This window comes from Cololabis saira, chromosome 2 (genome assembly GCF_033807715.1).
Source record: "Cololabis saira isolate AMF1-May2022 chromosome 2, fColSai1.1, whole genome shotgun sequence".
NCBI classification, from domain to species: domain Eukaryota; kingdom Metazoa; phylum Chordata; class Actinopteri; order Beloniformes; family Belonidae; genus Cololabis; species Cololabis saira.
In genome coordinates this window covers 28,321,310-28,333,818 of record NC_084588.1, presented here as the reverse complement: position 1 = coordinate 28,333,818, position 12,509 = coordinate 28,321,310, and the positions used below count along the sequence as shown (strand labels likewise).

The following is a 12,509-nucleotide window of genomic DNA, read 5'->3' as shown; positions in this document are numbered from 1 at the left end:
AAGCCAGATGAAATGACTGCAGATCCCCCCCCCCCCCCCCGAAGTACAGAAAACAACATTGCATGTGTCTTTCTTTGGGGAAAATGAGTCAGCAATCTTTGCAGACTGACTTCTAGGGCACAGGGACGAACAGGCCTTAGTGACCATCGGGGTTAGAGGGCACATCAAGTGAAGAATCGCCTGCAGATTTATGATGCACATTTTTAGGTAAGAGTGGGAAAAAAGATATAAATAGAAAAAAATCAGGTTATGGATAATATATATAGCTTTATTTTGGGTTACCTGTATAATTGAATGATAAAGCAGACCATATTTTTGAGTTACAGTCATGAATAAATGGAAAACACCACTTATAATTGAATCCTTGCTTTTATAATTACAATTCATAGTAGTCGGCTGCCACAACACCCAGATGTGCTCTCGCTACTGTGCAGTACACTTGTGTGACCACTGATGGAGTCTTTGCTACACAGGAAGCATTGAAAAGTCACTGAAACTCCTCTCTGGTCGACCTGTATAGAAAAACGGGTCAGTGGCAGCTTTAATCCTGCAGAGGGCAGAGTTTCACCACTGTAATTCTTTCTGCTGCCTCTGAGATCACCACACTGACCTCCTCACCACTGTTCTCCATTTTAACTCTCAAAGATCAAGAGATATTTAAGCAGAAATTATGTTGTAGTTGAACACTGTCACACAATTAAACATCTCTTAGACTATCTTTTAGATTATGCAAGTAGTTTCATAACTGATTTGGATCTGTAGATGTGTAGCAACACAAACAAATTGGATAGTTTAAAAAAAAGAGTCATAAAGTATCAGTAAAGTATGAGTAACGGCTGATGAATTTCTCTGAATCCACGTGCGCAAGCGAGTTCATTTCAAATACACTTTATTTTCATATTTGACTCGTAGTTCAACTTGTGACAAATCTTTTGCAGATGCTTTCAATATTGTGGTTCCCTCTGTGACTTCATGGGCAAAGCAGATGCCAGTAAATTTAATTAACTGAAATTGACATTCCAGAAAGACCCGCTGGGGATTTCAGTGCCAAACGGAGTAGCAGCAGCATCAGAGAAGCAGGGAGTGAAAATGAGAGGGATGGCCACAGATCTGTGTGCACTGAATTGTCTATGTGCACATATTTGCTAATAAGACATTAAGATCTGCCAGAGAGAGAGAGAACTAAAATATTAGTTTCAAAACAACAGTTTTATACAGTTTCATTGTGAATGTTGTCAGAGTGAAACATCAATCATCGTGAGCACTTGAAATAATTTGCACCAAGCGCAGAAAGCAGCTGAAGCAAACCATGCGGACACCAATTCTGAAGTGTTCAGACTGGTTTGTACTGGTTAATGACGCTGAAAAGGGAGGTATCAACTCACCACAGAGTCTACTCCTAGTGAAAGATAGCTGAGAGAGATGGGAGAAGAGGTAGAGAGAAGAGGGTGGGGCAGGATGACTGATTAGTCAGGTGGTGGGGATTGTATCATCCATGGGTCAGCACCTTTTCTCAAAGCCTGCCTCAGCCTTTTTCTACCTCTTTTGAACCATGATCACATGTGGCTGCTAGAATCTAGATGTTCACTTGGATTGCAAAGACAGGTCTTTCTTTTTTTAGATTCCCTACCCAGTTTTACACCAAAGAGCATTGTCAGAAAGCACCGCTCAAAGAGGCGCCATCTCGGGAGATATAATTCTGGCTCGTTTTCACTGAAACATTCCCTCAGAGACTCAGTGAGTTTTCAGTAGATTTACTGTCCTCATCTCACTGCATCTGCAGTTATTGCTCCTGCTTGTTTGCTTTTAATAAAAGCCTGCCAGCCTCCTTAGGACTGATGCAGACAGCAAAGCAGACGAGAGGGTAGACAGGTGAGCAGGAATAACAGGTGGGGTGGGTGTTGTGGGGGCCGAACTGGGTGGGGAGGGAGGTGTGTAGCGTGAGTGCTAGAAAAGGTCGCATTACTGCAAACCCAGAGTCTTAGGCACTGTCACAGTGAACGTTACATCGCTGTGATGTTGTCGCTTTTGATCCTGTCTTCTCTGTGTGAGGAGCTACACTCTTGTCAGCCAGCCACACATGCGCACGTATAAAACACACACTGATAATCACCAGCTTTGTCAGGCGCAAACACTGGTGGAAGGAAGCATCACCTGCTTTCTACTGCCTCCGTGTCTAAACAAAAGGTCATGAACTTGAAGATAAAAGTTAAAAAAGAATAAAAATGAGAAGGATCGTCAATCCAATAATTATCCCACATTGATGAATTATAGCCCGCACAGTTGCAACATCTTCGATTCCAGTTTGCAATCTCAAATGTTGTCACTCACTGAATTCTCGGGGGAGGCAGCTGGATGTATTGATGACACCCGTGCTGCCCCACCAAGCTCCACCTCTTTGGAGTAGCAGCTCACCGATGCTGATGGTCTGTCCCTTATGTGGAGCCATAAATAAAGCAGCAACCAATGGAGAGCAATGACTTCCAGAAGCATGGAGGAGTGGTTGAGATTTATGCTTGAAGTTGATCTTCTCTGCCGAGATATATATCACTCTTTTTGATATATTCTGTCCTTCATTTTTTTTTGTATCCCATTTCTCTCCCTCTGACTATAACGCCCAGAACATAGTGTTCCCTCTTTTTGTTGGAGATTATAACATTTGCCAAATGTTTTTTCCTCCCCTTTGATCTTCTCAAAGTTTATCTTTTTATTTTATTCACCCATGTGCTCTGCTTACCTTTCCTGCAGCAGCTTTATTTTTGTCCCAGTTTTACGTTTTTTTCCTCTTGCGCACACACACCCTTGTTCATGTGAAATTGGCCAGACTCTATCAGATCAACTTCTGACTTTCTGGAATTTGCTCATTTTGCTGATTTTCTGTCTGAGTGGCTGAGTCTACAGATCAGAGTAGAGACTTCAACTTCAAAGACTGCAGCTAAGATCACGTATGTCCCTCAAAATGATAATGAATTGTAAAAAAAAAAAACAAAAAAAAAACAAAAAAAAAACTGTTTTCATGAATTGTTAAGCAGAATGTGGCCATGATTCTTTGTCATGCTGGCTTTAAGCGCTTCATTGATCAGCTCTGTCTGCACTGCACGTTCCAACATTTACTGTAATCCAGGCTGTGATGCACCTCACACAGTTAATCCAACTGTGCCTCTACATATGGATTAGCTTGTTCCAGATATGCACATTGTTTGACAGATGTTTTCGCTTCTTTTGTGCGTTGGGTAGTGTGCATATGTGCCTATGTCCTGGTCTTTCTTGCTGTGGGTATTCAGGTGCTTCTAGCACTAGGAGCCATAACAAAGCCCAGTTTATTAATGTTGTTCATTTCCTCTCGTCTGTTGGCCTCTGGCTGCCTGACTGCGCAGATCTCCAGTCCAACATTCCACACACTCCACTGGAATTAAGGGAGAGGCCTGCGGTGAGGCAGAGACCGAGCTCAGGAATGTCTCTGTTATCACAAGGAGAGAGGATGGCGGGAGGAAGGGAACGGGAGGTCAGGCTCCAAGGCCCTGTTAGGTTCAACCAGGACCGTCGGTGGTTGTAGGGGTTTCCATCGCCGAAGATTTGATCACTAAAACACAGCCGCGCCGATTGGCTCGCATTACCGCAGAGGTGCATGCAAACCATCCAATCAGAACGTGTAGGGATCTAATTTTAGAGCTGCAGCTTTTTAAATCAATATCTCCACTTCTATCAGTGGCAGTGTCATGTAGATTATCTCACAGCTTTAACAGATGTCGCACCAGGTTGGCTCTGCTCTCAGTCCACAGTGTGCACTGCTGAGGATCACCTCGCATTCACTCACACGGGTACTGACTTCCAGACTGCACGTGCATGCGGAGGGACACAAACACAGCCAAAAGCGTCCCTCCGTGTTAACCCGAGCTGGATGCAGACCGCCTGCCAGCATTTGCATGCATGTGTGGTGAGTGAACATTGAAAAATGGTTTGATTATGAGAACCGAGTGGATAAAATTGTTCTGGAATGTTGAAGTTAAGCAAAGTGGCATTTTATTTGTCAGTGTTTGATGTTATTCTTTATTTTTTGCTATTTATATCTAAATATTTGGCATTACAAAATGGGATAAACTATGTTTTTAAAGGTAATTCTTTAACCTACTTTGGGTAAATAGAAGAATATCTGTCTTTTCAAGTTTGAGTTGTGCCAAAATGACTTGATTTGTGTTGAGTTGCATCATCTTACATCACTTATTCTGATATTGTAGATGACAGTACATGAAAAATTTATATTTTACTTTTCAGACCTCGTGAATTCACTGACCGTGAAGTCAGAAACTCCGGGTCTGGCGAGATAAAACCAAAGTGTTTGCTTAGCGGTTCAAACAAAGACAACGAAAACATTCAGGCGTTTGTACGAGAATTCATAGATCCGTTCTCAAAATGTCTCTGGCCCACTAACAGTGGGGAACATTCAATACTTTGATGACTTTGGTTGGCCAGTTAAGTTGACTCACAGCAGGAGTGCACATATGGTTCTGGGTTCTCTTCTTCTGTGTTTTAATGTTTGGTTTTTTAACAGAATACTTCAACCTCAAACACTCATGAGACAGGAAATTCCCTTCAGCCATAAACTTTGCCATGACAGTTGAAACATATAAGCTCAAGCAATACTTGAACTGTGTTGTTGGACTTCTGCTACTGCTATTCAGATTTTCTTCTAAGGTTGGAGAAAAAAAGCACGACTTTGCATAACGATTAGATGTTATAGCCCATTTTCTGGCTGTAAAGCCTCTACACTGCACATAGTTCAGTGTTTCAGTACGAGCATTCAATGGAAAGATTTTGGTGTGAAATCCATTTAATCTTGCCCATGCATAATGTTGTGGTAGCCTATATATGAATACAAAGGGGATTATGTTCATCCTTTTCATCCAAACGCAGCTGTAGATTTTAGACTAGGCTTACTGTGAAACATATCAAGTATTTTCTGGAGTAATAATTTTTCCTCAAAGTTGATAACATCATCTTGCTCAATATAACTGTCAAATAAATACCTAAAAGTAAGTCATTGTAGTCGCATCAGATTTTTTTAGGGGTTGACAATAGATTTATATGTTTCTCAAATTTTCCTGGCAAGCGGTTCAGGGTGTATCCTTGCCTTTCATCCAAAGATGGTTGAGATAGGAGCAGATCCCCGAATAGCAGGTATAGATAATGGATGGGTGGATTGCTTTTCTCAAACCTAAGGTTGACGGTTTGTTGTTCTGATATTTTCTGGTACATGATGCTGTTCTCCGTACGAGTCCTACCATGGAATCACACAGCCTGACATTCCTGCCCTACAGTGACTAACAGCATGACAATATAACTAATCACACCCTTGCGACTGTGGTCTGGAGAATCTTCCATCTCATATACGAAGTAATAAAAAATGAATAATTTATTTTTAAAAGAAACACTTATTGTAAGACTGGAAAATTTAAAAAGGAAATTCATTACACTGGACTACATTCATTTTGCAGATGTTGACACTGCGTCAATTAAAATTAAAATTTTGGTTAAAAATCAATTAATTTTTAATTTCTTTCTTTTTCTTTTATTCCTCATGCTGTATGTTTGGGTCTTTGTATATGCAACTTCAGCTTTCAGCTACATTTATACAGTGCCAAATCATCATCAAATCTCATCTTAAAGCACATAAGAATAAAATTAAACTAATTCTAGATTGGTCCAGTGCATTTGAAGAAAATGAAAACACAAATTATTATAATTGCCCATCTTAGGAAACCAACAGACTACCAAAACTTGTCTTGATACAATCCCGTGTCCTGGGCAAGCACATGATGACTATGGAAAGGAAAAACTCCCCTTTAACAGGAAGAAAGCTCTGCCAGAACCAACTGAGAACGGGCAGCCATCTGCCCCGACCATTTGGAGGCTGAAACTGGTTGCAGATGTGGTAAGCTGCAAATTAATTGCCCTTTCTGGGATTAATGAAGTTGTCTGAATTTAAATTTGAATCTACACCTCTGTTGCCCAGATCACTCACCATACAGTAGGAAATACTTGGACGCACACGTAAGCACAAAAAGAGTGATGAGTTCCACAAATAGGTTTAAGAACTATGAAAAAATCCCTGCAGTATTGAAGCAATAACGGCAGAGCTCAGCTGTCTTACACGGTAATTGCTTGGTGTAATAAGTGAAATAGACTCTCGTTAAAGTCTCCGCTTTGTGTTCCCTGGTGTTGTTGTCCCAGCAGTGCTACTTCCATGCGTTGTTTACTGTGTGTGCGTCACATGGTCAGGGCAGTGGCACTAGTTCAACTGAGCGGGGCCCCAGGTGATACGGGATCTGTAGGCAAACAGAGGCCGATAACATCTCCACACAAGAGTCTGCTCTGCTATTGGTTCAGCAAAGGCAAGCCTCACACAGACTGTGCAGCTTTATTTGTACCTAGTTTATTTTGTTGATTTTTTCTTTATCCCTCATTTTATTCAGGAGCTATCAACTTAAAAAGAGAGACAAGCACGACGCACATTAAAACTGCATCTTAAACGCATCCCTTCAGCTACAAAGACACCGAGACATCCTGCTGGCATAAATGTGTCAAGACGAAAACAGGGAGTCGCTCGTGAAGTGGTTGAAAAGAGGGACACGTTACTATGATTTTGCTTTTGTCTATAGCTGAAGGCTCGGTGCTATCTGATGTAATGTACTGGTTAAGTCATCTTTATCGTTACAGAGATGATGGAGGTCTAATTGTTTGACAGTCAGTATCAGAATGTTCTGGAGAATGAAAGGTGTGATATATTTTTTTGTTTGTTTGTTTTTGGAAGTAATACATTTTTTTTTACTTTAAAAATAATGTTTTCTTTAAAAAATATTATAGACAATGCTGTTCTTAGAAAGTTTTAGAGTTTGACACGTCCAATTCAGCGCTGCAAAGTTCAAAGTGGTTGCAAGCATTGCTGTCCTTTATTTCTGTCGCAACCAGTTTGGGGATGCAAAACGAGAGATTTATAATATACATACAGTAGCATCAGTGTTTCATTGTCACAAGGGTTTTGCTGTTAAAGCTAGTTAGTAGTTGTTAGTTACAGCTTTTACTAAAGAGAAGAGAAAATGTATAGCAATGCTTTTTTTAAGCATTTTTTTTAGGTTTCAGCTCCCTTACATGCAGTAGCAAAAGCTCTGACGAGGACCTCATTCGTTCTTGTCTCCCAGCCAAACTTCAAATCAAACATCCAGTCCTGCATGTCTCTGTTCGATATAACCCGTATATCCGGATGTGCACATTCGGTCTCTCCTCACATATGAGCTCACAGGAATTGTCTGTATGCTGTAGAATAGGACACTGCAAATCCCTGCCCACTGCCAGCTCAGTTCTGACCCAGCTCAGGCCCCACAGTGCCCACCACGACTGCGGTGGCTTAGATGGGCTTTTAGGTCTGCTCCCTTTGTGCTGACTTCATCAGGGTAGTCCTTTGAGCACGGACCTAGTCCATTGCCTTGTGGCTCTTTCTTTTCAGGCAACAAATATGCTAAAACAGCACTCTGTAATCACTTGGCATTAGGGCCCGTTGTGATGGGCATTAGTGGTTAGAATTGACCAGTGGGACGTTATAAAAACGAGTCTGACAAGAGAACACCAAAGCTGATGAGTCTGGATCCTGGCACTGGACAGCTAGAGGATTAGTATGCTAACACACTGGCTGGAGCTTCTGCAGGGTCGGGTCCCATCGCATCTCATCACCACCAGGCTAGGAGCTGCCCCTGTGGCTGCTGTGTCTCCAGCAAGCTGCCTCTGATTTCGCTGGCTTTGTTGCCCATCCTCCATCACTTTCCTGTTTCAAACTTCCCTCATAAGCTTGCATTTTCTTTGGAGCAGCAAATAATGGTATAAAACGAAAAGGGAAGGAGTGAGAAAGCAGTGGACTGGGCTAATTCTGTGGAGTTCAGATACATTTAAGTTATTAAAGAAGATAAGCTGGTAGAAGAGCACAAAAGTGCAAATGTTTTCCACATGTTTTGTGTTCATGTGTTCATGTTCTGGGTCTCTAGAAAGCGCCTAGAGACAACTCCTGTTGTAATAGATGCTATATAAATAAATTTAATGGAAATAAGGTGTTTTAATCATGATGACTGAATATAAGGCAGTTTCATTTTTGTTTTCTCAATTTCCTGTATCACCATCAGCATCACAAGATAAAGCCCATGGGATGTTTTCACCGAATTTTTATATAGTAACTAATACCACCTTTTCATCAAGTATCACCAGACATAATTTTACCTCGTTATCATCAAACCATTTATTAGATTTACTGCACAGTAAATAAGGAGTTTTTGGAGTGAACTTGGCAGATTTTACGGAGCTACAGTTTCTCTTGTCTGGCTGGTCTTTCTCAGACTGTTCTCTTCAGCCTGCCCAGTGGCACTGATTCCAGCTCCGGCTGTTTCTACTTCTTTGCTCAGTGTGAGCAGCATCATACTGTTGGAATGTAACAGTAACAGGCAGTACCATGAGAAGAGTCACGGACCGGCGGGGGCAGGGGGTGAGCTGCTCATCCTTTATTCAAGCCAACTCTGAGTTCACTGGACTTGAAACATTCATTGTGAAACACTGTAGTGTAGTTAGGCCCAGTCCTTGTTTTGGTTATTTCTCCTACTGATGTCTATTATCTTTGCTGGCATCATATCAACTCTAACTCCTCTAGTTATGCTACTTACCATCTTTCCACTTACAGTATAAAGTGGCACCTTGGAAGCCTTCATTCATCCTGCCCTCCACTTTCAATACTTTATTTAGTATATTAATGTCTTTTTACTCTGGTTTTACTTTCCTACCTTTAGACCCGTTCTTATTTTACAATTTAGTCCTCATCAGAACATCTCTTGGTAATTTTTGGACACTTCTTTACACCGCAAAAACAGCACCTCTAGATATAAGTTTAATAGTCCAAGATTATATCCATTAGTCTATCCATTAGTCTATTGATTTTTATTGTAATAAAAAAAATCCAATGCCCTTGGGGTAAGAAACATTTTCTTGACTAGAATTCTTAAAAAATAATCTAAAACAACCTTCTAATTTACTTTAAACAGGGCTTTTTAAAAAACTTTTTAAGAGAATAGTTTTTGCAGTGTGCTTTGGAGGATGTGGCCCGCTGATTCTTTATGTTCTTTATGTATTGTATGAATTACTATTTATTTTAAATTGTAACATTCTGGAAATCAGTGACTTTATAAATCAGCTGACAGTAATTGTACTTAGGTAATTGTAAAAACGTGCCTAGCCGTTGTCAATATCAGTTTTCAAATTGTGACAATATTTTGTTTTTTTGGCTGAACAAAACTAGATATGTGAAACATAAAATGTATGTGCAAGGTTTTTTTTTTATTCTCACCACTCATTTATATTTTATAGGGCAGTCAGCTACAACATCAAACTTTACAGGTTTCTAATTTTATCTGTTTTGTGGATTCCTCTTACGCTGTCACGCTCAAAAATATACCCACATGTGAACTTTTTTTCACCCCATGTGGCAGAGAATGAACCAGGCTTTAATCAGACACATCACCAGAAATATCAAAGATGACACACAGGAAGTGTTTATCACTGTTAATGCAGACTGAGTCTGCTGTTTTTGTTATTTCATCTCAATATAATTATGGTGATTACAAGTTAAATCATCAGAGCAGGATGGACTGAAGCCTGCGGCACACTGCCAAATTGTCACTGACGGGGTGAGGATTGCCACCCAATGATGTCCTATTTGGTGAATCGATTCATTTCAGTTCAGTTCAGTTCAGTTCAGTTCAGTTCAGTTCAATTCCATTAAATAATTTTTAATCCCTACAGGTAAATTATGTAATTTGCCAGGATATCACCATGCTGATGTTGGAGTTCAGATACAACTTCTTGCATTCTGTTTACAAAAAACGTGCAGTCAGACACACACTGGACAATAAATGTTATGTTGTGAGTTGAATGTTTGTCTTTGTTCGATTCTTAGTTATTTGAACACATCAAAAGTCACTCAAAGTTGAACAATTTCCAGTTTTCTTTTTTACAGTGTACCCTCTGATGATTGTAAAGGATTCTATACACCAGGGGTGGGCAATCCTGGTCCTACAGGTTTCAGATGTTTTCCTGCTTCATTGCACCATGAAGTGACTGTGTCGTTAACAGAATTGTGCAGACAAGCTGAATCAGGTGTTTTAAAGCAGGGACACATCTAAAACCTGCAGGACACCGGCCCTCGTGGACCAGCATTGCCCAACCCTGCTATACACTGTACTAATTTAGGCAGTTGCAGTTGCATTTGAAAGATGGTTGTCGGGAAAAAATCCTGAAAATATCTTTCATCGTGTGTCATCAGTTGTCCCACATCATACAATGTGAGCGGTTCGACGACTACTGTCTCACTGGTCATGCAGCCAAATACATTTTTCTGAGAATGTCAAATATCCAAGGGGTTTGTCTACTGACTAACGTAATAAAATGGCTTTAAGTGCAATTCTTTAAAAAAAAAAAAATGAAAATAAGAGAACATGGAAGCGAAATGTAAAGAAATCAAGCTTTATGGGACTGATAAAGAATCTAATTTGGTTGAGATGTCTCACAGGTCAACACCATGAAGTCAGTGCGAGTTATTGCACATGTTGTTTGAATAGCCGGCTGGGTCATATTACAGTTTTACAATGACTTACCTCAAGCACTGGTTCCAGCTTCACATCTGGCAACTTGTGATGCCAGACGTGCTTCCGGTCATCCTCCGTCACCACTCATTTTTAAAGCATTTTCAATGCACCTAAAAGCTGCAACAGAGCTGTTTTGTCTGACGATGCAATCCTACAATTATCCACATCAGATCACAACCCCTCAAAGCCTTTCAGGAGGGCATCTCATTCTTGACATCTTACCCAAGATTAAGCAGATCCAAGTCGCACAGTGTGAGATGTTTATAGATCTTGTACGACTGCAGAAATCATTCAGTGTACAGGAGCTTTCACACGTCCTCCTTGGCTTCTATAATAATAATGAGAAGGCAGTTGTGTCCATTCGACTTTGAGGTTGAGATGCGCAACTGTTGGAGAGATGCAAAATAAATCTTTACTTTGACAGAAGATAATTGTTTTCCAGCAGCACGTCAGCCTAAAATCTGCAGAGATGTTCTGTATTAGACTTGTAAATCTTTACTCTTCCCTGAAAATCAATTACATGCCACTTAAACTATGTGTCAAATGGCATTTTAGTGCTTGCTGTCAACAGAGTAACTTGAGCCGCAGCTGTTGGATTTAACAAGTCGTCATTCTTGCTCTCCGTTGAAGAGGGGCAGCTTTGGAGGGCTCGTTTGTGTGTATGTTGTCGATTTATAAAGCTGAAGATTCCCCCCATGCTTGACTTTTCACATACAGTTTGTTGGCATGGACATGGACGTGGACATACTGCCTCTTACACGTGCACCAAAATAGCCTTTTCGAGAATATGTATCTCCCTAATCCCTCTCTGGTTTAATCTCAACCATGTAGTGCACATGGCAGTCTGAAAGGAATAGGCCAGTGATACATTTTGCATTGTTTCAATAATATTTAGCACAGAGGATTTAAAATAAAAGTACAAAGATAAAGTGGTCAGGCTTATCGGTGGAGGACTCAAATATTTAATTGTAAGGTTATGCAGCAGGAGAGTATTCTTTCAAAGACATACTGTAATAAATGGAAAGAAACAACTGATTTTTATAGTAAACATAACCCTTAATCTTGCTGTTATGTTTCATTGCTGCAGACAAATAAAAATCAAAAAAATCTCTGTAGCATTTGAAATGAAGCTGGATTCACTTCTGAACAGTGAAATTATCAACTTGTTGCTGATCCCTGTTAGCTGCAGACTCTGACATCACATGGATCACAAAGGCTGAATAAAACAATTAAATAAATTGAATGTAGACTTTGCAGGAAGTCTTGTTAATCTGAAACAGATATCACCACCCTCAAGGCTGAGAATCAGAGCTTTAGCGCCATAGTCCTGGTTTGGTTTATATCCAAAGTGCTGAGGCAACAATAACAATGAAATCTTTATCACATTCATAATACTGACCGACTGGTGTGTATCTCTGCTTGTGTTCAGAATGCAGTTGTGATTCATGGGGATTTAGAAGATAAACTTCAGTGAACTTGTACAGTGGAGATTGTGTTTGTGCACTTTTATTATGGCCTTGAGGTGGACATTTACTGTTACTGCTGCCAGACAGTTCAATTGCTGCTTTTATTACAACCCTCTTAACTCTATCCATGGTGACACGTAGTAACAGCTCCACATAATTGCTTCATGTTTCTGTGAGGGTGACTACTATTAAACTCATATTGCTTCACTGATGCAGAGGTTATTGTTTTGTTTTGCTTGTCTTAAGTTGTACTATGTGAAACCAGTTGATCCTATTTTCATCTTATATAGAAACAGTGATTTTTCTGCATGGGGACCTTTAAAAAAGGCTTTTATTCTATTTTAGTTATGTAGACTATTGGCAGATT

General features: G+C 40.2%; 1 protein-coding gene across 11 annotated transcripts in view; it reads left to right on the top strand.

Moving 5' to 3' along the window:
• tjp1a (tight junction protein 1a) overlaps nt 1–12,509 on the top strand; it is a 122,323-nt gene that overhangs the window by 39,230 nt on the left and 70,584 nt on the right. The window contains exon 1 of one of the 11 annotated variants that reach the window (XM_061742437.1): nt 3,789–3,937. The exons of the other annotated variants lie outside the window; for them this stretch is intronic. Coding sequence (XP_061598421.1) covers nt 3,902–3,937 — 36 coding nt within the window. The 5' untranslated portion in view covers nt 3,789–3,901. Of the gene's footprint in view, nt 1–3,788; nt 3,938–12,509 lie in introns of those variants that run through there. 11 annotated transcript variants of the gene reach the window in all.